The 22485-nt window shown below is 39.7% G+C and overlaps 1 protein-coding gene across 1 annotated transcript in view; it reads left to right on the top strand.

The window, feature by feature from the left end:
• Positions 1 to 22485, top strand: part of LOC306855602 (membrane-associated phosphatidylinositol transfer protein 3-like) — a gene marked incomplete at both ends in the record, with an annotated part of 159023 nt that overhangs the window by 56101 nt on the left and 80437 nt on the right. Inside the window, one exon of the mRNA XM_079394375.1 lies at positions 6470 to 6659. Within this exon, the coding sequence (XP_079250501.1) occupies positions 6470 to 6659 (190 nt within the window). The remainder of the gene's footprint in view (positions 1 to 6469; positions 6660 to 22485) is intronic.

The following is a 22485-nucleotide window of genomic DNA, read 5'->3' as shown; positions in this document are numbered from 1 at the left end:
TTTTTAATGTCACCAAAAACCAAAAACAACATTGACAGCATCAGAAACAAACCCGTAAACTGATGTCCAGGGGCATTTGAAAAAAAAAAAAAAAAACGTTTTAATGTATGCATCATGAATATGGAATGCCACGTTCTTAATTCCAATCGATAAATTCAGTTAAAATAAAAAAGGGCGGTTGCTAGTAAAAATCCAATCAGTGTCAACAAAAGCCATCAGAGACATCATTACTGAATGCATTTACAATGCAATTAGCCTACAAATGCATACAATTTTATTAAATTAATGTTTTAAATTTTGAAGGCAGAAATATGTCTGTCATTCAATTAAATTATAAGTTTAATATGAAAGTAAAATAGACACTAGGTGGCGCCAAGTCACTGAGTTCAATCCTGATTCCTTCAAATAGGTTACGCTGATAACGAAAACACCACTTGTTGCCGCGGTTCAGCTGTGGATTTGTTTCTGTGATAATTATATGTAGGCCTAATGTGCCTATTTAAAAAAATTAAAAATCTTTTCATGACAAAATTATCAAAAAGATGGCAGGTAGGGGACATGATCGGGGGAGCATGACTTCTTATGTTGAGAGAACAACATTTATTTCGTGGCCATGTATTTAATGCACAAACCCGTGTGACCATAGCAACCTTGGATATTCAGAAACTGATATTACGAATACATTAAAAAATGTTTTGAATTGAATAAAGTGCAGAATTAAGAAAATATTATATTAACCTACCTGTACATTGTGCGCGTGATATGTTGTGGATATAGGCTATGCAGTCCACAGACAACATTTATGAACCTTGTTATAATCAATACATTTAAAAATAAGACGTGTGGCATGCCTAGAAAAACATTACTATCTTTCCCATCCATTCAGCTTTTTAAATCCATTTAGTGATAATTTCTTTCTTTCTTACTTTCTTTCTTTATTATGCCTTGCCTTGAAATATGATACACAAAAGAACAAGATTCACACAGCACATCATGCACCTGCGCTTTTTTGAACAAAAAAATAAAACCCAGGATAAATTCATAGGCTACAATAAAAAGGAATAAATACAAAAAATATATTTCACTCAGGGGCCTAATTAACCAAATGAAAGAAAAAGCTGTTCCGCAGTTAGACAGTTCAAATTGCACTGGCGTCTTATGCACACACAACATGGTTATCACTTAGGCTATTCCTTAAAAATAACCAATGACTTTTTAAACCGTTTAACTGGTCCTGGAGAGCCCACAGTCCTGCAGAGTTTAGCTCCAACATTAAAAACTCACCTGCCTGGCTTTAACCCTAGATCTTGATTGGCTTGTTCAAGTGTGTTTGATTAGGGATGGAGCTGAAGTTACTGTGGCTCTCCAGGACCGACTTTGGCCACCCCTGGTTTAATTGAATTAAACTTTTTACTGTCGGTTTACAGTTAAGCGTTACGGATTCACTTAGTGTAAATAGCATCTATCGCTAAGAAAATATGCTATTTACACTTAGTTCAATAGCTGCTGCCTTAATTTTATTTTGGATATAGGCTATGATAATGATAATGATGCTGCTGCTGATGATAATACTAACACTACTACTAATAATAATAACAAAGAAAGGAAGAATATTAGGCTACATATTGGCCTGCAGGGTATGTGCAGTATGGGTTAATGTAATAATTCTTAATTCTGCACTTTCTTTCACTTTGACCTAATTCTGGATATTTCCAGACTTGTGATTAATCCATATCTAAAGCTGTGTCTACACCAAGAGAACCCATTATAATCAGTTGATGCGGTGACTATCCACACGGAAATTGGCGAGAGATGACAAATCTTCTACAATAACCTCCTTCTATTCTGAATCTTGGAAACATGCGTTGAATGCGTTGAAAGGGAAACCTAAAAAAAAAACAGCGCTCAAAAGAGAGCATGTACATGTAGGCTACACTTCTTGTACTTCGTTTGGACACCACAAGGTGTCACTGTGGCCTCAAGCTTACCCCTCGACGACTATGGCTTTTTGTGACATAAAACACGCCCACCTCGTTACCCTACAGACAAAGAAATGTAGAACTAAATAAATGTGGAAATAAATAAATAAATACATAAATAAATACATAAATGTGAAAATGGAAAAGTGGAAATAAATGTGAAAAAAACACAAGGAAATAAAATTATAAATAATTATTTATTTTTGCTTTTTTACTTTTCTTTGTATATTTATTTATATATTTATTTATTTATTTTTGCTTTTTTACATTTCTTTGTACATTTATTTGTTTATTTCTAATTATGGCAGGATTGGCATTTCATAACTATAAAGGGACTATTACTAGGTAAATCAAATGTAAGCTAGTAGCCTACAGTACTAATTACTAAGCTCAAATGAGTCAATGTGTGTTTCTTATAGCTGTTAAAATGTAGTCATTTTCTTTATTTATTTTAATTTTTAAAATTTTATAGAGCAATTTTAAATTATAATGTTCTAATGTTCTGCTATCTGTTCTGCAAATTATAAAAGGTACAGCTGTCATAAAACCACAGAGAAAGGCTGCATGGCAAGAAACTGTAAAAAACAACAAAAAACTTTCAAATAATAGTATGCGAGACAGTGGTAATATCATTGTGTTCCTTTTGGTCAGTGTTCGAGGAGCTCAGCTTAGCCTGACAGTTCAGTTGATCATATTTTGTCCATTGCATCGTATTGCATCAAATCACACTGTGTTGAATCGAATCGAATAGAAAATCGGATCGCACTGCATCGTAAAAAGCGGTGAATCGTATCGTATCGCATCGGTTCCTGCTTCATATGTATCTTTAATGTATCATATCGTTGGCTATGCATCGAGATGCGTATTGTATCGGCCTGAGTCATGAGATGCACATCCCTATTACATACAATTTTTAATTCATACATTGCAACCAGTGTAGTCTATCCAATTCTCTAATCAGCTAGGCTATTTTTTTGTTATTTTTTAATCAGTCTCACACAGCATGACCAGTGTAATCAATAAGTGATGAGCAAGTTTGTGTTAGTAAATAAAAAGCATACAGCATACTGGATTCCAAACGATTGCCAAACTATGTCTCTAATGTGTAATTTCTTAAAGTAAATCAAAGTGAATAAAAATTGGCTTGATGGCTTGACCAGTGTAATCCAATTAATTTACTATGACTCTCTTGAGCCAATTCCCAAACAAACAATGGTTCTCTTTATCAGATGTGTAAAATACTTGAGTAATTTTACTTGATTACTGTACTAAAGTATTATTTTGGGGGATTTTTACTTTATTCAAGAACAATTTAAACTTATACTTGTACTTTTACTTGATTACATTTCTGAAGAAAAAACAGTACTTTTTACTCCCTACAATTTTTTTTTTCAATTTAAAAAGTACATTACATATTTAATATGCCAAAAAATATGCCCCAAATAAACAATTAAAATATTAATTATCCTTTTAGACAGTGGCGTAGACAATACAAAAAAGTGGCCTTCCAAAACATTAATGTTGTATGTTTTAATTCTATGACTCTCCTCATTAATTCAACCCATTCTTGCATTCTGTCTGGAATATGTTTCTAACCTCTGCATCACATTGTTATTAAAAGTGATAGTTCACTCAAAAATTAAGATTCTAATCCCGTCCCAGATGTTTATGACTTTCTTTCTTCAGATGAACACAAGCAAAGATTTTTTTTGTCCGTATAATGCAAGGGGACAGGACCACTTCACAAACCACAAAAAATGTACTCGACGGTAAAGTTTAAAAGTAGTAAAAAGTATTTGTAATTTTCTTACATATGCCTATCGTTTCACTTAAGAAGACACTGATTCATTAACTGGGATTGTATTAGTTACTGTCATATTCACTTTGTGTAGTTTTTGAAGTGTTATTTTTGGATATGAAGAAAAATGGTTTAAATCTTAGTTTGTGTTCATCTGATAAATGAAAGTCATATATATATTTGAACTAACTGCATGATTTTTACTCTACCACCAATAACCTACTCCTAAATATAATGTAGAAACTTAAATTTTCTGAAGTGAAGTGACATACTGCCAAGTATGGTGACCCATACTCAGAATTCGTGCTCTGCATTTAACCCATCCAACGTGCACACACACAGCAGTGAACACACACACACACCTTGAACACACACCCGGAGCAGTGTAAAGCTGCTTTGCAACAATTTGTATCGTGAAAAGCACTATACAAATATATTTGAACTAAAAAACCTGTGTGTATATATATATATATATATATATATATATATGGGATGGCATGAGGGTGGAAAGGATGGAGTTTTCTTTTAATCCCTTTCCCTGCTATTTTTATATGTGTGTGCGTGTTCCGCTGTGCTGCATTTTAATTGTTATTGCTGCACTAGATATATGTGTTTGACCTGTGCCATTGCATTTTGTTTCATTTTCTCCCTTTAACCAAACTTCTGTATGTCTGTCAGAAAAAAAGTACTTCTACTTTTTTAATACTTGAGTACAATTTAAAATGGTACTTTTTTACTTTTACTAAAGTATGTTTTTGACCAGATACTTGTACTTTTAATTGAGTAATTGAGTATCTTTACTTTCACTTGAGTAAAATTTTAGAGTATTTTTTACACCTCTGCTCTTTATTGAATCAAACAAACATAGCTTGCAACATGTTATACTTAAGACTAATAATTTAAATCAGTACAGTTACTAAATGGTTGTTGATGTGATATGCTTGTAAAAAGATAAAGAGTAACATTCACCCCCCGTCCATTATTTTGTATGCAAATCTACTACATAGAATTGTTAATGTAAATGTAATTGTTAAATTCCTTGAGGTGCCAATCCCAATACAAGCATATTACCTTTTATTGACTGTGTGAGATGCCATGATTCCAGAATCAAAAGCTTTCACCTGATTATTTCAATTCTCAAATTATATTCTTAGCTCTAACTGACAGTTAAATTAACCTACTGATCTGCTCTTTGGAGTCATGCTAAGCTGCCAGCATGAACATTTTTGATCAGAGAAACTTGAGAATGAAAATGCTTTTTCAAGACAACGTAGTAGCACTTTGGAACCATAATGGAAAATTTCAAGCATTCAGTTATTCCCAGAGAACCACAATCTACTTCCATTAAATGAGGCATAAAAGGTTATGCCTAGCGCTTCTTATAAAACATAAGTCAAAATGTCAAAATGTGCCACAATCCTGTGCCTCTGTCAGAACACTAGAGCAGGAGCACACAAGGCCACATACCCTGTCAAAGCACAATGAATTTTTCATGATGACATTTGGACATTTTCTTTGTAGCCTCTTGCTGGTTTTCCATTTCTGAGCTGAGGGGAATATCCAGACAAGTATTATAATGATTTTGGTTATCAAATATACAGAGCCTAAGCCTTCATTGCTCGAGCCATAAAAAGGACTTGATTAGCATGCTCAAGACATCCAACTTTTTTCATGTTATTTTCTTTAATTTAATTACTTTGTTCATCTGTTTTGAAGGAGTCACCTGTTTAGCAATCATTCTGTGTCCGACTGAAACTTCCAACACTGTCTGAGAAATAACTGTTGCTGTTGATGATATAGACTTAAGAAAACATTAAAAGTGTTTTAACAACTCCATTGCAGAGTGCTGCACTATTAATCAAACCACCACATTCTGTGACAGGAAACTGGCCTGATTAAATATAGAGGAGCTTTAGTATGCTAATTATTAGACATTCTTCATAGTTCTTTCTGATACAGAGACTCCTATTTCCTGAGGGACGACCATCTCCACCTCTGAACTGTCTTAAAGCACATTTAGCTAATAATACATCTAAATCAATCTGCATATCAAAGAGTAATAAGAGTATCAACATATCATTCATGACATTAATATCAGACAAATACAGACAGGTGTGAGCTGGTTCTTTTTAGTGAATCAAACTAATACAGTATACGATGTTCATGAGCTTGTTCTTTTTATTGAATCAGCATGACCAGTGTAATCCAACCAATTCCTGAAGAAATTACTCAAACGAGTCGGTTCTTTTTAGTAAATCAAACATATACAGCATGAACAGTGTTGCCCAACTGATTAGTGAATATATTACTTTTATGAGCTGCTTCTTTTTGGTAGACTGAACTTGTACTGCACAGCCATGAAATTGCATTGAAAAATAGAGTCTGAGAAAGCTGCTAGACAAACACGTTAGTCAGATGGTCCCCAGCAATAATAACACCATCCATTATTGCATCATCACATGGGACAAGTGAGCAAAATTAACATGACAGGAAACAGGAACTCAAAAACAACAAGAGCATAGAACCTAGATAAGACAAAAAAAAAAATATATATATCAAAAAGGGTGCTAGGGGACATTCTAGTGACACAATGCAGAAAATGAGAACTTTAAACACTGTAAAAAAGCAGAGGACTAGGAGGTTAGCTATTCAAACATCATTCTGTGGATTATCTCATTTTGTCTTCTTGTAGTTTGAATCCATACAGCTATGATGAAACCTGCGTGTCCAGCAGTATGGATCACTTGCCACTGGCTTCCCTTCCCATCCTGGCCATTGCTGCCCCTCATTATCAGAATGCTGTAGCAGCGGTCGTTGCTCAGGCCAATCAAGTTTACCAAAACTTTCTTCAGTCAGCAGAAGGTGTGGGCTTCACAGGACAGGTAAACATTGGTTACTGTTGGATAACATTGCTAATTTAATAACACTGTTAAATGGTCTTAAAATTAATATCTAATTTTCACACTGCACATTATAATGTTACAAACCTAAATTCACTTGTAGCATTTAAAACAATCTATTAAAGTGTTTTACCTTTATTTAGTCTAGATAGTATAGAATTTTAAAATTAGCTATTTATAGGTTATCTGCCTTAACGCAAAAATAATTATAGGTTTATCAATGAAGACAAACATATTTATCAGTTTTACCTTCAGAATGACATCACCAGCCTGATTACGTGTTGCAGGAGTCAAGAATAAAGAATAAAGTCAAAAATTCAGCTAAACTGGTCTTAAAATAGTTCACCCAAAAATTATAATTTCGAGGGGCGAGAACCAGAAAGGCATAAGTGACATTTCACCAACTTTACAGGAGAGCCAAAACAATAATTTTACCATAGTTTGATCTGACGTTGTGTACTGATTTCAATTGTTTATAATAAAAAATTTTACAGTCATGGTTGACAGTTATTTTGCCAGTAGAAATGTCACAAATCCGGTCTAAGAACTTCCGTTCACTCACCACCAGATGTCACCCGCTCACCACATGGACTCTTGCACTACACTAACTGTTGCACTTCCCCCCGGACTACAGTTCCCATCATCCATTGCACTGATGACACACACACACACACAGCTGAATGCACTGATTACACACAGCTGATTCCAATCAGACATGCTACATAAGCTATGGACTTTCTCTCTCTCACTGCTGAGTATTGTTTAGCGTTTATCACTGTCATAGCTGATAGCTACCTTACGGAGCCTGCTAAAGTTTTGCTAGTTGTCTAAATCGGTCTAGTCCTGATCATTGCTTGTTTCCTGATCATTGCTCAGTCGTGGATTTTCCCTTTGTCTTGCCTTTTTGGATTATGTTTGAACCTTGCTGGGACTATTGCTTGGGTTATTGGATTTTAGGGTTCTGGACTGGTTTTGGATTGCGGAACGAGTTCGCTTCTCACATGTCAGTTGTTCAGTCGCAATGCTCTAAACTAAATCTTCTTACAGGGGAGTTGGGAGAACAAAAGAAAGTCGTTGCAGATCACGATAGGCACGTTGCCGTGCTCGAGCAACAGGTTGTGGATTTACAGGATCACAATAGGCACAGCAATCTGCGTCTGGATGGATTGCCTGAAGGTTCCGAAAAGGACCACCCTATGGGCTTTTTGAGAATATCGCTACTGACGTGGCTCCCATCTCTGGCGGACAAAGAGATTGAAGTGGAGCGAGCGCATCGCGTGTACACAAGGCACTCCTCAGATCCCACTAAACCACGGGTTTTCATCTTTAAACTGCTGCGGTACTTGGACAGGGAGCTCATTCTTCATGCCCCGGTGAAAACATCTGACGGAGCAATGCTGTCTTTCTTTCCAGATTTTTCTCCAATCACTGCAAAAAGTAGTAGTACATTTGCGCCAATTAGGAAGGAAATGACAGAAAATGGCATCCAGAATTTTCTTGTCTATCCTGCAATGCTGAAGGTCATTCTCAATCAAGGTGAACCTAAAATGCTACACCCCCCAGAAGAAGCAAGAGTTTTTCTCAGATCCCATTCATCCACCAACTCTCAGTGAGCTTCAGCTGGACATTTGCGGTCTAATCGGAGAAGAGATGCTATAAATGGTTGGGTGACTGTCTCTTTCACTGTTCACTTTAATGTTCACGTCTTAATTCATAGTTACTAGAAGCTTTCATTGTGCATACAGTATCACTTACTGATTATGATTTTATTTGTTTCTAGTTTTATTCCTTCTCTCTCTCTCCCTTTTTTATTTGTATTTTTTTTTTTTTTTTTTTTTTTTTTATAGAGATACTACCTAGTCAATATGTGACTATGGGGCCAGTGTTGGTGCTTCAGTAATGTGCAGGTTTTTGTTGACGCCACGGACCATATTAAGGGGTGCTGGCAGATCAAGGTTTGTTCTTGGTTTGATCTGAAGGGTGGGGGGTGGTTTAATGTTAGACTCAACTGGTTTTATTCTCAAACTTGTATTTTGTCTTATTATGCAGTAATTATGTTCGATACCTATGACTGACCTTAATATTCTGAGTTGTAATAGGCCCTCATAAACATACAGGTTTTCTGGATCTTTTGCGAAGAAGACTGATCTAGTGTTAGTTCAAGAATCCGATTTGAAAGAGGAGGATATACACAGGTATAATACGTTTTATGAAGTGGTATCTCACTCATCTTCGGATACTAAAACCAAGGGTGTCCTAATATTGCGCGGAAGACTTTAAATATTACTATTTTAGACAAAGGTTGTGATACAGACGGCTAGAATAACACATATAAAAACAATAGTGGAGAATAGGAATGTTGTATTTCTTTCAGTTTATGCCCCTTGTACTCCTGACCTTACTTTACCCGGTTTTGTCAACCTATTTCTTGAAATTTTCGGATTTTGAAATTGTATTGGGTGCAGATAAGAATTCTGTAATGTTGCATATCCTAGATAGATCTGGACCAAAGGAATCACACTCTCAAGGTCTTTTTTTTTTTCTGAATATGAATCTGTCATCTTCTCCTAAGTGTATTCTCTGTTCGCAAGGATCTTTAGGCACATTTTCACATTTTTTTTTTTGGTTTTTTTCGGGGGAGTGCCCTTCTCGCTCATCTTTTTGGACTCAGCTCTCACAGGACCTGTTATATTTGTTGGGTACTGAGATATTTTGGAGTACCAAGATGGCGGTGCGAACACATCGCGAGGTTCAGCGTCTTACCAGATTTAGGAAAACAGTGTTAATTTACCTGGTTATTTCACTCGTGTTCGCACGATTCAGTTATGCGAACTACAGCTATACTAAACAGTCACTTTTGGACATCAACAAACAGTGTTCCAACATAGTTTTAGATCATCCTTTCGACTTCAGCGAACTCCCGCCGGAGCTACTGAGATCACCGCGGACAAGCGAATCACTCGTACCGTCCAGAAGTGCTCGGCGTCGAGACCGTAAACAAAGACGGGGAAAGCGTGGAGGGCTGCGTACTAAGCTAAGGCTAAACCACATCGACCAGCTCTGCCCAGCATCTTCATTGCCAATGTACGGTCTCTGATGAACAAGATGGACGAACTAAAGATCTGGACCCTCACACGGAAACGGCTTATGGACTGTAATGTTATGTTCTTCACTGAAACATGGCTCTGCAACTATGTCCCAAACAGCGTGGTGCCTATGGATGGACGCTCTCTCTTCAGGGCTGACAGAGTAGCAGCAACCTCTGGTAAAAACAAGGGTGGTGGAGTATGCATTTATGTAAATAAATCATGGTGTAAAGACTCTGTCATTGTTGATACCTACTGCTCTGCTGATCTGGAGTTCCTGATTATCAAGTGCAGGCCATTCTATCTACCACGTGAGTTTACTTGCATAGTTTCTGCTGCAGTTTATGTACCTCCGGACGCTAATGCTAACGTGGCTATGAAAGAACTTTGTGCTGCTGTTAGCAAATTACAAACCCTGCACCCGGATGGAGCCTTTATTGTTGCTGGGGACTTCAATCACTGCACTTTTAGATCTGTTCTCCCTAAATTTCATCAAAATGTCTCCTGCACTACAAGGGGACATAAAACATTGGACCACGTTTATACTAATGTGAGTGATGCCTACAAAGTCACACCCCTCCCCCACCTGGGTCAGTCTGATCACCTCTCATTGTTCCTGCTCCCCAAGTATACCCCGGTCATCAAATGTGTGAAACCTACAATAAGGACTGTTAAAATCTGGCTGGAAGGTGCTGACTCCACTCTTCAACATCAATTCCAGCACACAGACTAGAGTGAGTTTGCTGCCCAGGCCACCACAAACTCTCAGATTAACATTGACATTTACACCAACTCTGTCCTGGAGCACATCAACAGATGTGTGAGCAGAGTGACCACACACAAAAAAATAAAAATTTTCCCCAATCAGAAGCCCTGGATGAACAGAGAGGTTCGCCTCCTGCTCAAAGCAAGAGATGCAGCCTTCAGGTCTGGAGACCAGGAGGCTTACAGCTCAGCCAGAGCCAACCTGCGGAAGGGTATCTGCCAGGCCAAACTCACCCACAAACAGAAGATTGAAGATCACTTCAATTCTTCAGACCCCCGGCGTATGTGGCAAGGCATACAATCTATCACGGATTACAAATCACCTAACTCTGTGACCCCCCTCCAGCTCTGCCTCCCTCCCAGACGAGCTCAATCACTTTTATGCTCATTTTGATCAAAATAATGAGATCTCACTCAAAGCTGAGCATCAACCCAGTGAACTGCCTCTCACACTCTCCACATCAGATGTTTACTTCACTCTGCGTAAGGTGAATACGCGGAAGGCAGCTGGCCCTGACGGAATACCTGGTCGTGTGCTTAAAGCCTGTGCGGAGCAGCTAGCTGAGGTCTTCACAGACATTTTCAATCTGTCCCTGGCCCAAACAACTGTCCCCACTGTCTTCAAAACCTCCACCATCGTACCAGTACCGAAACACTCCACTGCCTCGGTCCCTAACGACTTCCGTCCTGTTGCACTCACCCCCATCATTGCCAAGTGTTTTGAGAAACTGGTTGCATCCCACTTAAAATCCTGTCTCCCTGCTACACTAGACCCATTCCAATTTGCCTATCGCCACAATAGGTCAACAGAGGACGCCATCTCAACAGCGCTTCACTCTGCCCTCACCCAGCTGGACAGTCAAAACACACATGTGAGAATGCTGCTCATAGATTTCAGTTCTGCATTTAATACTGTAATCCCCTCCAAGCTGATCTCCAAGCTCAGCCAGCTTGCAATCAGCACACCCATCTGCAATTGGATTCTAGATTTTCTGACTAACAGACCTCAGTCCGTTAAGTTAGATAACCTCTCCTCCTCCATCATCACCCTGCGTGCCGCAGGGCTGCGTACTGAGCCCTCTCCTGTACTCCCTCTTCACCCATGACTGTGTTCCTGTTTATGGCTCCAACACCATAATCAAATTTGCAGATGACACCACGGTGGTAGGTCTGATCAAGGATGACGATGAGTCAGCCTACAGGGATGAGGTGCAGCACCTGGCTGTGTGGTGTGCCACCAACAATCTAGAACTAAACACCCAGAAGACAAAGGAGATCATTGTGGACTTCAGGCGGACTAGGAGTCATGACACACCCATCTACATCAACGGAGCTGTAGTGGAGCGTGTGTCGAGTTTCAAGTTCCTTGGCATCCACATCTCTGATGACCTCACCTGGTCCCATAACACCTCCACTCTGGTCAAAAAGGCACAGCCGCGCCTTTACTTCTTAAGGAGCCTTAAGAAAGTTCACCTGAATCCCAGGATCCTTGTGGAATTCTACCGCTGTACCATTGAGAGCATACTCACGAACTGCATCTCAGTATGGTACAGCAATTGCTCTGCATCTGACCGCAAATCACTCCAGCGGGTGGTGAAAACTGCTCAACGGATCAGCACCCAGTTAACTTCCATTGAGAACATTTATCATAAGCGCTGTCTGGGCAGGGCAAGAAACATCATCAAGGATGCCTCTCACCCTAACCATGGACTTTTCACCCTCCTTCCATCCGGCAGGCGTTACAGGTGCCTACGCTCTCGCACTAGTAGGCTCAGGAAGAGCTTCTTCCCCGAGGCTGTGACACTTCTGAACGCCACACCACCAATCTAACTCCTGCACCTGCTTATTACTGCACTGGTCACAGTACTTTACACACATGCATTTGCACTACTCATATTTTGCACAGACTGCACATTGTTAAATTTATTACACTATAAACTATCTAAAGTTGTTACTGTACAAAGTACAGTAAACTATTTCTATAAAATATTGCACTACTGTTATTTTGCATAGAATACATTGTTCTATCAATACTTTGCACACTCATCCAGCTGTATTTATTTATTACCACTGTTCTCACGTCTCTGCTGTTCATAATGTGTATATATAATCCTACATTGCTCTGTTCATAATGTACATACAATCCCTACATTGCATTCCTATTTATATTCTGTATATACTCTGCTCAATACTGTATATAGCAATTCCACTGTACATTCTGTAAATCATATCTTCACTTACTCTGCACTTATATGTATATAAAACACTATATTCTTGCACTTCTGGTTAGATGCTAACTGCATTTCATTAGCTCTGTACTTGTACTCTGCATAATGACAATAAAGTTGAATCTAATCTAATCTAATCTAATATGTTTTACTTTGTGCCATTTTTTTCATGAATAACTTTTGGGACTTCACCTTGTTCGTCCAACAAAGATGTTTACTTTTAGCTGCTCTCACAGCAGCAAAAAATTTTTAGTCAACCGTTGGAGTCCTCCTCACACAATGAACGGATGAACCTGTGAACTCTCAACTTCTCGTGTGCATGGATCTAGTCTGGAAATTGTAAATTTGTGTCATTCAGCGTTTGATGTTGTGATCTTTTCTGGAATCCATGTGAAAATTATTTTATAGTGGATTGGGTTGGGTTCTGAATTTGCACAGTTGTTTTTTGGTTGTTACTGCTGTTTCAGGAAGAAAATTCAATAAAAAGTTGTAAAAAAAAAAAGATTTGTATTCTAAAGAAAACCAGTTCGAAGGGAGCATAATTTGCTTTTTGGTTTAAAAGAATTTCTTAACATGAAATTCTAATGGCATGACAATTAGATTAGATTGTACAGAAATTGAAATCTACATGTTAATAGACACTATACCCATAGTCATGCTGGTGTTGTTAACATTAATTTGAAATCTACACGTTAATACACACTATACCCATAGTCATGCTGATGTTGTTAACATTAATTTGAGAAGATGGATTAGATTTAATCACCGTTGGTTGCGCAATTTATTGTAATGCTTTTTTTCCCCTCAGTTGGGCAGAACAAGCGTAGCAGACTTGTCACTTAACGTACCTGTTCAGATGACGATATACGGTGAAAATTCTGATTTGGGTCATATACTCCAAGATGTAGGCTAGAATCTGTGACTACTATGTGTTTGATTCACAGTGTGGTGACTGACAGCTACACATTCACCTCAATACATTAGATTCATCTGCGCTGAAGCCGTGCCAGAGTACAACCCACGTAATAAAGATAATTCCGCACATGGCTGCAATATTAGGTTTTCAACAGAGATGGCGACAAAGAGGCAACACTTATGGACTGCAGCTTTAAGATATTTTTAACTTCAAACATCGCTTCTGGCAAAAACAGTCCAAAACGGTTTTAAAAATTCTGTCGGTGGATTTTGATGTGAGAGGATAACAGGGGATACACTTTCTCACTGGAGGGAAGTCGTTTCCTAATGGTTAGAGAGTCGGACTCGTAATCCAAAGGTTGCGGGTTCGATTCTCCGGCCGGCAGGAATTGTAGGTGGGGGGAGTGAATGTCCAGCGCTCTCTCCACCCTCAATACCACGACTGAGGTGCCCTTGAGCAAGGCACCGAACCCCCAACTGCTCCCCGGGCGCTGCAGCATAAAATGGCTGCCCACTGCTCCGGGTGTATGTTCACGGTGTGTGTGTGTGTGTTCACTGCTGTGTGTGTGCACGTTGGATGGGTTAAATGCAGAGCACGAATTCCGAGTATGGGTCACCATACTTGGCTGAATGTCACTTCACTTATTGTTTTATTATTTGCACAATATTGACATATACCAAATTACATCTTAGAACAAATTGCTCATATAATGAAGTGAAGTGACATGTGGCCAAGTATTGTGACCCATACTCGGAATTTGTGCTCTGCATTTAACCCAAGTGCACTGCACACACAGTAGTGAACACACACCATGAACACATAAAGCAGTGGGCAGCCATATTGCTGCGGCGCCCAAGGAGCATTTGGTTGTTCGGTGCCTTGCTCAAGGGTCTCACTTCAGTCGTGGTATTGAGGGTGGAAGAAAAGCGCTGGTTATTCACTCCCCCCACTGATAATTCCTACCGGACCAGAGACTCGAACCCACAACCTTTAGGTTACAAGTCCAACTCTCTAAGCCACGACTGTATCAGACTCCTATAACACAACACTGTTTGTCATGTGCATTATACTGTACAGTAAAAGCACCATGCACAGACAACCAATATATACATAACTCATCAACAAACAAAATCTTTAAACTTTTCAGGTTTTTTAACCATGCGGCCACTACGGGTTAGTTGAGGTGCATCTGCTGAAGGCAATATGGCCCTGTCCGGGGCATTTGAGGTTCAGATAACAAAGCAGTTGGATTTGAACATTCAGCCCTTGCATTAGTAGTAGTCTGTTTTTTAGTTTGGTTAGGTACGTACGGTGTTATAGAAGGTCGAAAAGATAAAGCACCTGACAACGAAGTGAGGGGAACTGAAGAAGGGGCTGTAAGTGAAACGGGTCAATTTAGCTCAAAGGGAATCATTTATGTTTTTTACGGCTGATTACTGAGTCGGCCAGCGATTCACTGAACGAGCCGTATAACATCAACTTTGCACTGGATATTAAAATCCAAAATTTAGAGAAAACACTATTAAATAGCACAGTAACAAGATTGGCAGTTTAAGACATTAACTTGTAAGCACAAAACACAAGATATATAAACAAGAGTTTATTGGATAAATTTAAGACATGTAAACTAATCTAACACATGAACACACGCATTCACACAAGTTGCAGAAAGAAAGTGAGGAAATTATGAGTTTAAGAGAATGAAAATGTGAAATCCCAAGTTTATAGCAGTATGTTCAATTGCATATAGACCTGAACAACCATCAATCACTTAATTAACCCTTGCATTGAGTTTCTCAATGAGGCTAAAATTTATATTAAATGCACAAGTTCAGCTAGAATCTGGAGGTTACATGTCAGAATCAGAATCAGAATGAGCTTTATTGGCCAGGTATACACATACAAGGAATTTGTTATAGTGACAGAAGCTCCACAGTGCAACAGAAAGACAGCAACAGGACAGGACACAGTTAATGAAAGAATAATATACAAATAGGTAATGTACAAAACAGCAAAAACACAATATATAATATAGACAATTATGTGTGTACGTGTGTATATGTGCAAATTTGAAATGAAAAAAAAGTATGTGTAATTAATAAATAATGTATAATAGTGTTGTGTGTTCTGCGTTTATTGTCAAGTGTTCATGAGATGGATTGCCTGAGGGAAGAAACTGTTTCTGTGTCTGGCCGTTCTGGTTCTCAGAGCTCTGTAGCGTCGACCAGACGGTAAAAGTCCAAAGAGGAAGTGTGCTGGATGTGAGGGGTCCAGAGTAATTTTACCAGCCCTTTTGCTCACTCTGGATAAGTACAGTTCTTGGAGAGTGGGGAGGGTTGTTACCAATGATCCGCTCAGCAGTCCGGACTACTCTCCGTAGTCTTCTGAGGTCAGATTTGGTAGCTGAGCTGAACCAGACAGTTAGTGCAGAGGATGGATTCAGTGATGGCAGAGTAGAACTGTTTCAGCAAGTCCTGTGGCAGGTTGAACTTCCTCAGCTGGCGAAGGAAGTAAAACCTCTGCTGGGCCTTTTTCACAATGGACTCAATGTGATTGTCCCACTTCAGGTCCTGAGAAATTGTGGTGCCCAGGAATCTGAATGACTCCACTGCAGTCACAGTGCTGTTCATGATGGTGAGTGGGGGGAGAGAAGGAGGGTTTCTCCTGAAGTCCACGATCATCTCCACAGTTTTGAGCGTGTTAAGCTCCAGGTTGTTAAGACTGCACCAGACAGCCAGCTCCTTAACCTCCTGTCTGTAAGCAGATTCGTCACCGTCCTGAATGAGGGCGATCAGCGTGGTGCCATCTGCAAACTTCAGGAGCTTGACAGAGGGGTCTTTAGATGTGCAGTTGTTAGTGTAGAGGGAGAATAGCAGTGGGGAGAGAACACAGCCCTGAGGAGCTCCAGTGCTATTGGTGCAGGTGTTGGATGTGAATTTTTCCAGCGTCACTAGCTGCTGCCTGTCTGTCAGGAAGCTGGTGTTCCACTGACAGATGGAGGTGGGGAAGGAGAGCTGTGTCAATGTATTCTGAAGGGGGATAGTGGATGATAGTGTTAAAAGCGGAGTTGAAGTCTACGAACAGGATCCTCACATAAGTCATGCCTTTGTGTTGCCTTTGTGTTAAGGGATTACTTTTTGTTGTAGTCTTTGCAGAAAGGGGGTTTCCCAAGGTTGCTGATTGGCTCAAAGTTCAGTGGTCATTTGTAGTGAAGTCTTGGTCGTTGGCTCTTGGCTGAAGTTGCGGAGTTGTGGGTTGGTTGAAGTTTTAGATGGGCGCTCGAGGTCGGACTTGGAGACACGGCATTGGCAAACTTAACTCAGAACACGAAACTCACAACGGGAAAGAAAAGAAACTAAAGTAAAAGAAAGAAAGGAGGTAATGAGGCTAGATGGGTTTTCTTCTCATCGTGGTTAAGTAGCAGCTGGCGTGCAGGCCGAAGCACGCTGGAACAATGCAAAAAGGGATGACAAAAAGCATGGCCAAAAAATAAATCAACATGTTATCTGGTCAGTCATATCGTCCGAACTTTCCCGCTCTTGCAGAGTATAATTTTGGACATAATTTGCGGGGATGAGTAAAACTATGTAATATACACACAATCCCCCACGAAAATTCTGGACATGATTAATTATAACTAAAATTAGAAATAAAATTTCATTATTTTTTTGTATTTTTTTTCCCCCAGGCCTGGAAATTGCTGTTTTCAGAATTTAATAAAAGCAACTGATGCACGCTGTTAATCACTTAAGCTGCCCACCAATGTGATCGGCTGAATGCTCCGTTACCTCTCCCTCCTCTAATCACATGCCGGATCCATCACCCCGCTTTGTTCCGGGACCTCAACATTTTCAAATTAAGCACTGGTTTGTAGTCGTCTATTACAATGTCTTTGGGACAAAAGCAGCTGCATGAATGGAAAAGTTTTAAACAAAAATGAAACCATCAGCAAAAAGACTGACTGCATATACCCCTCCATGTTTACAAATACAAGCGCAGCCATTGGAGCTTAATGATGTCACACAATTTACCAGTATTTTGGAATGGATGTGTGAATGGTGCTTTTCCGGAAAAAAGACGGAATGTCATTGCCTGTGTGAACAGCACATTTTTTAATTTACCGGTAAAGTCGTTCCGGTAATTTTACGGCAATTTACTGGTATTACTGTGTGAAAGGGGCTAATGAGTGATTAGAACATGATAGTCAAATGTGTGGGTTACATACATATGGAGTTATGCATATAAATGATTAGTTTCTCATAAGTCCTTTTAAGATGCTTTTACGTGCATATGGAAAACGCAGTTTCTGTGCCATTCTTTGGACATGAGAATGTGTTCTAAGGAACAAAGAAGGTCTGGTTCTTGTCCTGGGTGGGGAGAACCCACCCAACAAAGTCTCTACTAAGGATTTTCCTCATGTGATGGCATCAATCTTGGTTACTTGCCCCAAATTTGACAATCTCCTTCCTGAGTTGGGAATATCAATAAGTGTTCTTTTTGGACCTGGTCATTTCATGCTTTTTCGCTGATTGGATATCTATCTGATTTGTTAAAACGTTACCATTTACACTTGGCCACATAAATGTGTAGTCGCAAAATGGATATAAATCCGATCTTCAATACCCACGCTATATTTAAATTTAACGGAGTTCATGTCAACGAAATCAAAAGATAAGCGCTGCATTTTATTAATTATCAGCTCATTTCAAGTTCAAAGACCGCAATAGCATCAGCATAAGATAAGTTTGTCTTACTACTTTTAATGAAGATGATTGTGTGCTGAGCATCTGTGTCTTACTTTCAGTTTCATTTGCAGCAGTTTGCGTCTCGGCTTGCTGAAGAGATGCTCAGTTGCTCGTATCTGACTATAATGTCATATAGCCTTTAACACGCTCTAACACATTTATTATTTTAACATTTTGAGAGGAGTAAAATTTATATGCGTGGTTTCAACAACCAGATACATTTACACTTGTCCAGTTTTTGTCTGGAATGCGGCCCAGACCACCTCCTGAAGTGAGAGGTACGGGTTTTCTCAATGCCCAGTTGACTGCACAGATCTCAGGGACCCCGTGCTGCTTAATGTAATCCTCAAAAATGTACTGTGCTACAGTTGTTGCACGCCAATCTTTCAGAGGGTACAAATTGACAAAACGGGTAAAATAATTAATCACAACTAAAACGTACCTATTCCCAAGTGAAGTAAGGTAGCTCAGTGATGTCAGCGGCAATTCTTTGGAATGGTTTTTCTGCTTGAATTGACTGTAACGGGGCCCTTTCATGAGGAGTGGTAGAAGCACAGGACTGACAGGATACACATTTAGCACAGAATTTCTGGATATCGCGGGACATGTAAGGCCCATAGCTTATTTTCTTGGCCCTCAATAAAGTATGCTCTGCACTCAAATGACCACTAAACTCCTCCCCATGAAAACACTTAAGAACTGTTAGAATGAGTACCTCAGGCAAGACTACTTGGTAACCAGGTGGGCTATGATTTCACTCTGTGACACAATATACCCTCTAGGACTGATAATTTGGGGAATTCATGCCAGAGTTTCCTCAGTGTGGCAGGGGAATGTTTCCGTCTGCCTTATGGGGGTCTTTGATTACCATTCTCTTTCCAGTCCTTGACAGTACTAAGACAAAAGTCAGCCTTTTGCTGAGCTTGTAATTCAGCCAAATTCAACTGTCAGTGTCAGACTCATGCCAGGAAAAACTCCACAAACCAGTGGCGCTTCAGAAGAAAAGCTGATTTTTTCAACCGTGGTATTGCTGGAAATTGCACACTGCACTGCTTTTGTTTCAGTTACAGGTGAGCTAGGACGCCACACCAAGGAATCAGCATTACTATGCTGCTTACCTTCCCTGTGCAGAATGGTAAAGCCCAGGGACTACAACTTTCTCAATTACATCATGGGAAAGGAGCTGTTGAACTTGCCTGTCTATTTCGCTCAAATGTGTAATGATGTTCTATAAGCCCTCTGCCTAATGGGCTGTGCATCCCAAGTACGGATAGTATGCTTGACCAAATCAGTACAACCATAGTCATAATCAACTGCATTCTGCCTAATGGGCTGTGCATTCCAAGTATGGATGGTATGCTTGACCAAATCAGTATGACCATAGTCATAATCATCTGCACTGAAAACATCTATATTTGAATATTTAAATAACATCTAGTATTTGGAAATCAGAGTCTCTAGCTGACTCTGTTCTTCTCTGCCCAATGCAGACTGACTGAGGTCTACTTTGGGTTTTGGACGGGGATCAATTTAAGTCACTGAGCCACTGTCAGTTCCACCATTGTGTATTCTTCACCTGGTTGAGTGACTAAGGAATTAAACTCACCTAGCCTTGTGCGACAGGGAATATGGCAATCCTCATTTGTCGGATTAATGGCGCGAACACGTCACACCTGCTTTTACAGAGCTTCACAAAAAAGACCAGGTACTGACTGAATTTCAGGGTCTAAGAGTCCAACATAATTGTATGTGAACTTTTTTCACCAATGTTGGACTGAATGTTTGCCAAAATGTTCATCTGAGACCTGGAAGGGACCAGAATGGGCTCTAAAGTCACAGCACTACTCCTAAGAAGGACTATTTCCTGCAAATGCAAGTGAGGAACAGTCCAGTTCCACAATTTTAAATGATTCTCTCTGAGGTCAATTGCAGCATGATGTTTGCTAAATCCCACCCAAATGATAACTGGCTGTGTAGCATTCCTAACCATCTAAACATCATGTGAGAACACTTCCTCACCTAGCCTAATAGTAATAGGCAACATACACAGAGTGTCAAGATTAAGACCAGTCACTGATTTTGCCAAGAAAAAGGATTTCTGAATAGGCTCAGCAGATACCTGGCCCACAGTATCTGCTACCAGCCATTTCCCAGGTTCATCAACGAAACTGACATGATGATCACCAGACGAGGGTAGATGGTCAATAGAAGATCGTAGGCTATTTCTCTCACCAGAGAACTTGTTGGAGGGCCATTCTTTCGTATGACAATCCTGATGATGGAAAGCATGATGCAATTGAAGATTAGAGGTTGGACAGCCATAATGATCATGGTGAGTTGAGGTTGAGCTGACACATTGGTTGTGACGAAGAGCAGTAAAGCTGGCATATCGAGCAGCATATTGTGGAGACTGGCCGGCGTGACAATCTCAATGAGGTTGAGGTGGGCTGATGTGACGATCTAGATGACGTTGAGGTGGGCTAACATAATCATCTCGATGATGTGGAGAAGCACTGATGTGATGATCTCGATGATGTGGAGATGGGCTCATGTGACAATCTCCTTAGCCTCGACGTCTGTCACTGTCTCGGTAGATGGAGTAAAGCTCATCTTGAAGATGTGGAGAAATGCAGGTGATAATGGGTATCCTCAAGGAGATGAAAGTAAAGCGTTCTGTACCGCGCTCAGGTGAGTAGTCTCTCTGCCTGGAGGAAGCGTGTTGCCTCTTCAATTGACTCATTTCCATCCTGAGAGCCTTCATATCAGCAGTCAATTGCTTTACTGCAGTAAAGACTTCAGAAGAATTGTCCCCATGTGCTGTGGTCTTTGTGGACACCATAGCTGAAGGCAATTCACTGGGTAAGGTTGTAGATGAATTCGGTGACAGGCCAGTCTTTTGACTGAAGGGGGGGAAGAGGTGCTAGTCTGAGAACTTCTTGTGCCCATTCCAGGGCCGTCGCCAGAAAATTCTCAATGGGGGGGGCACACTTTTTTATGATCTCAGAAACAGACATTCACCAAAACAATAACAACCTGTATTATAGCTTATCAAGTTTATATTAAAACATATTTTAAAATATCAACCAACAACAATTCAGATAAATTTATTAACTGCAAAAAAAAAACAATTTTAGGTTTCTATTTGCTACAGGGTGTTTTGCAGCGTTTAGAAATGTAGCCAATCATCTGTCGACTTTTGTGTTGTATGTTATATTATGACTTTTATTTATTTATGTTAGAATCCAGTCACCGCTCAAATCGCTGCAGTTTTGTTCTTAATGCTTGCGAATCCTCTCTTTATAGCAAAGTTTAGACGCTATTTATGTAAGAAATTTACTGTGCCATGTAGAGAGATTCGTTGATTATAACTTTACTTAACTGTGTGAGATCGCAAAGAAAGGGTGACAGCTTTTTAATTATTATAAAAGGAGCTCTATATGCCATATAGCTATAATCCATTCATAATTTTAATTGTTTTTCATGCTGCTAAGAGAACAAGATGCCAACCAAACGTACACTCTTCAAAGTTTTTGGAGTGACATCCTCAAATGAAAGATTTACTCTGGAAATTGCAATAAGTAATAACCATAGTGCTCATCCAGGTGTCCGGCCTCCGCCGACGATATGGGCTATCAGGCAAATATACATCATCTCCCGCCGCCGATCCACCATCTGATCCGGACACGGACTGAGATACAGACAAATATTAGCGTAGATGCCATTCTTTTTATGATGTAACGAGTACATCATGTGTTATGGGGAGTGTTCCCGGTTCTGGTTGATCTAATTAATGCAGCCTAACAATCCTTTAACGGATTTGAATAATAGAAGTGTATTAGTGTGTTATGTGTAAGCCAGGTTAAAGAAATGTGTCTTTAATCCAGATTTAAACTGACAGAGTGTGTATGCCTCCCGAACAGGATTAGGTAGATTGTTCCAGAATTTGGGTGCTAAATAGGAAAAGGATCTGCCATCCGCAGTCGATTTTGATATTCTAGGTATTATCAAATGGCCAGAGTTTTGAGAACGCAGCAGGACTATAATGTGATAAGAGCTCACTCAAGTACT

The sequence above is a fragment of the Barbus barbus genome (assembly GCF_936440315.1).
Source record: "Barbus barbus genome assembly, chromosome: 36".
NCBI lineage: Eukaryota > Metazoa > Chordata > Actinopteri > Cypriniformes > Cyprinidae > Barbus > Barbus barbus.
This window is presented reverse-complemented; position numbering and strand designations above follow the sequence as displayed.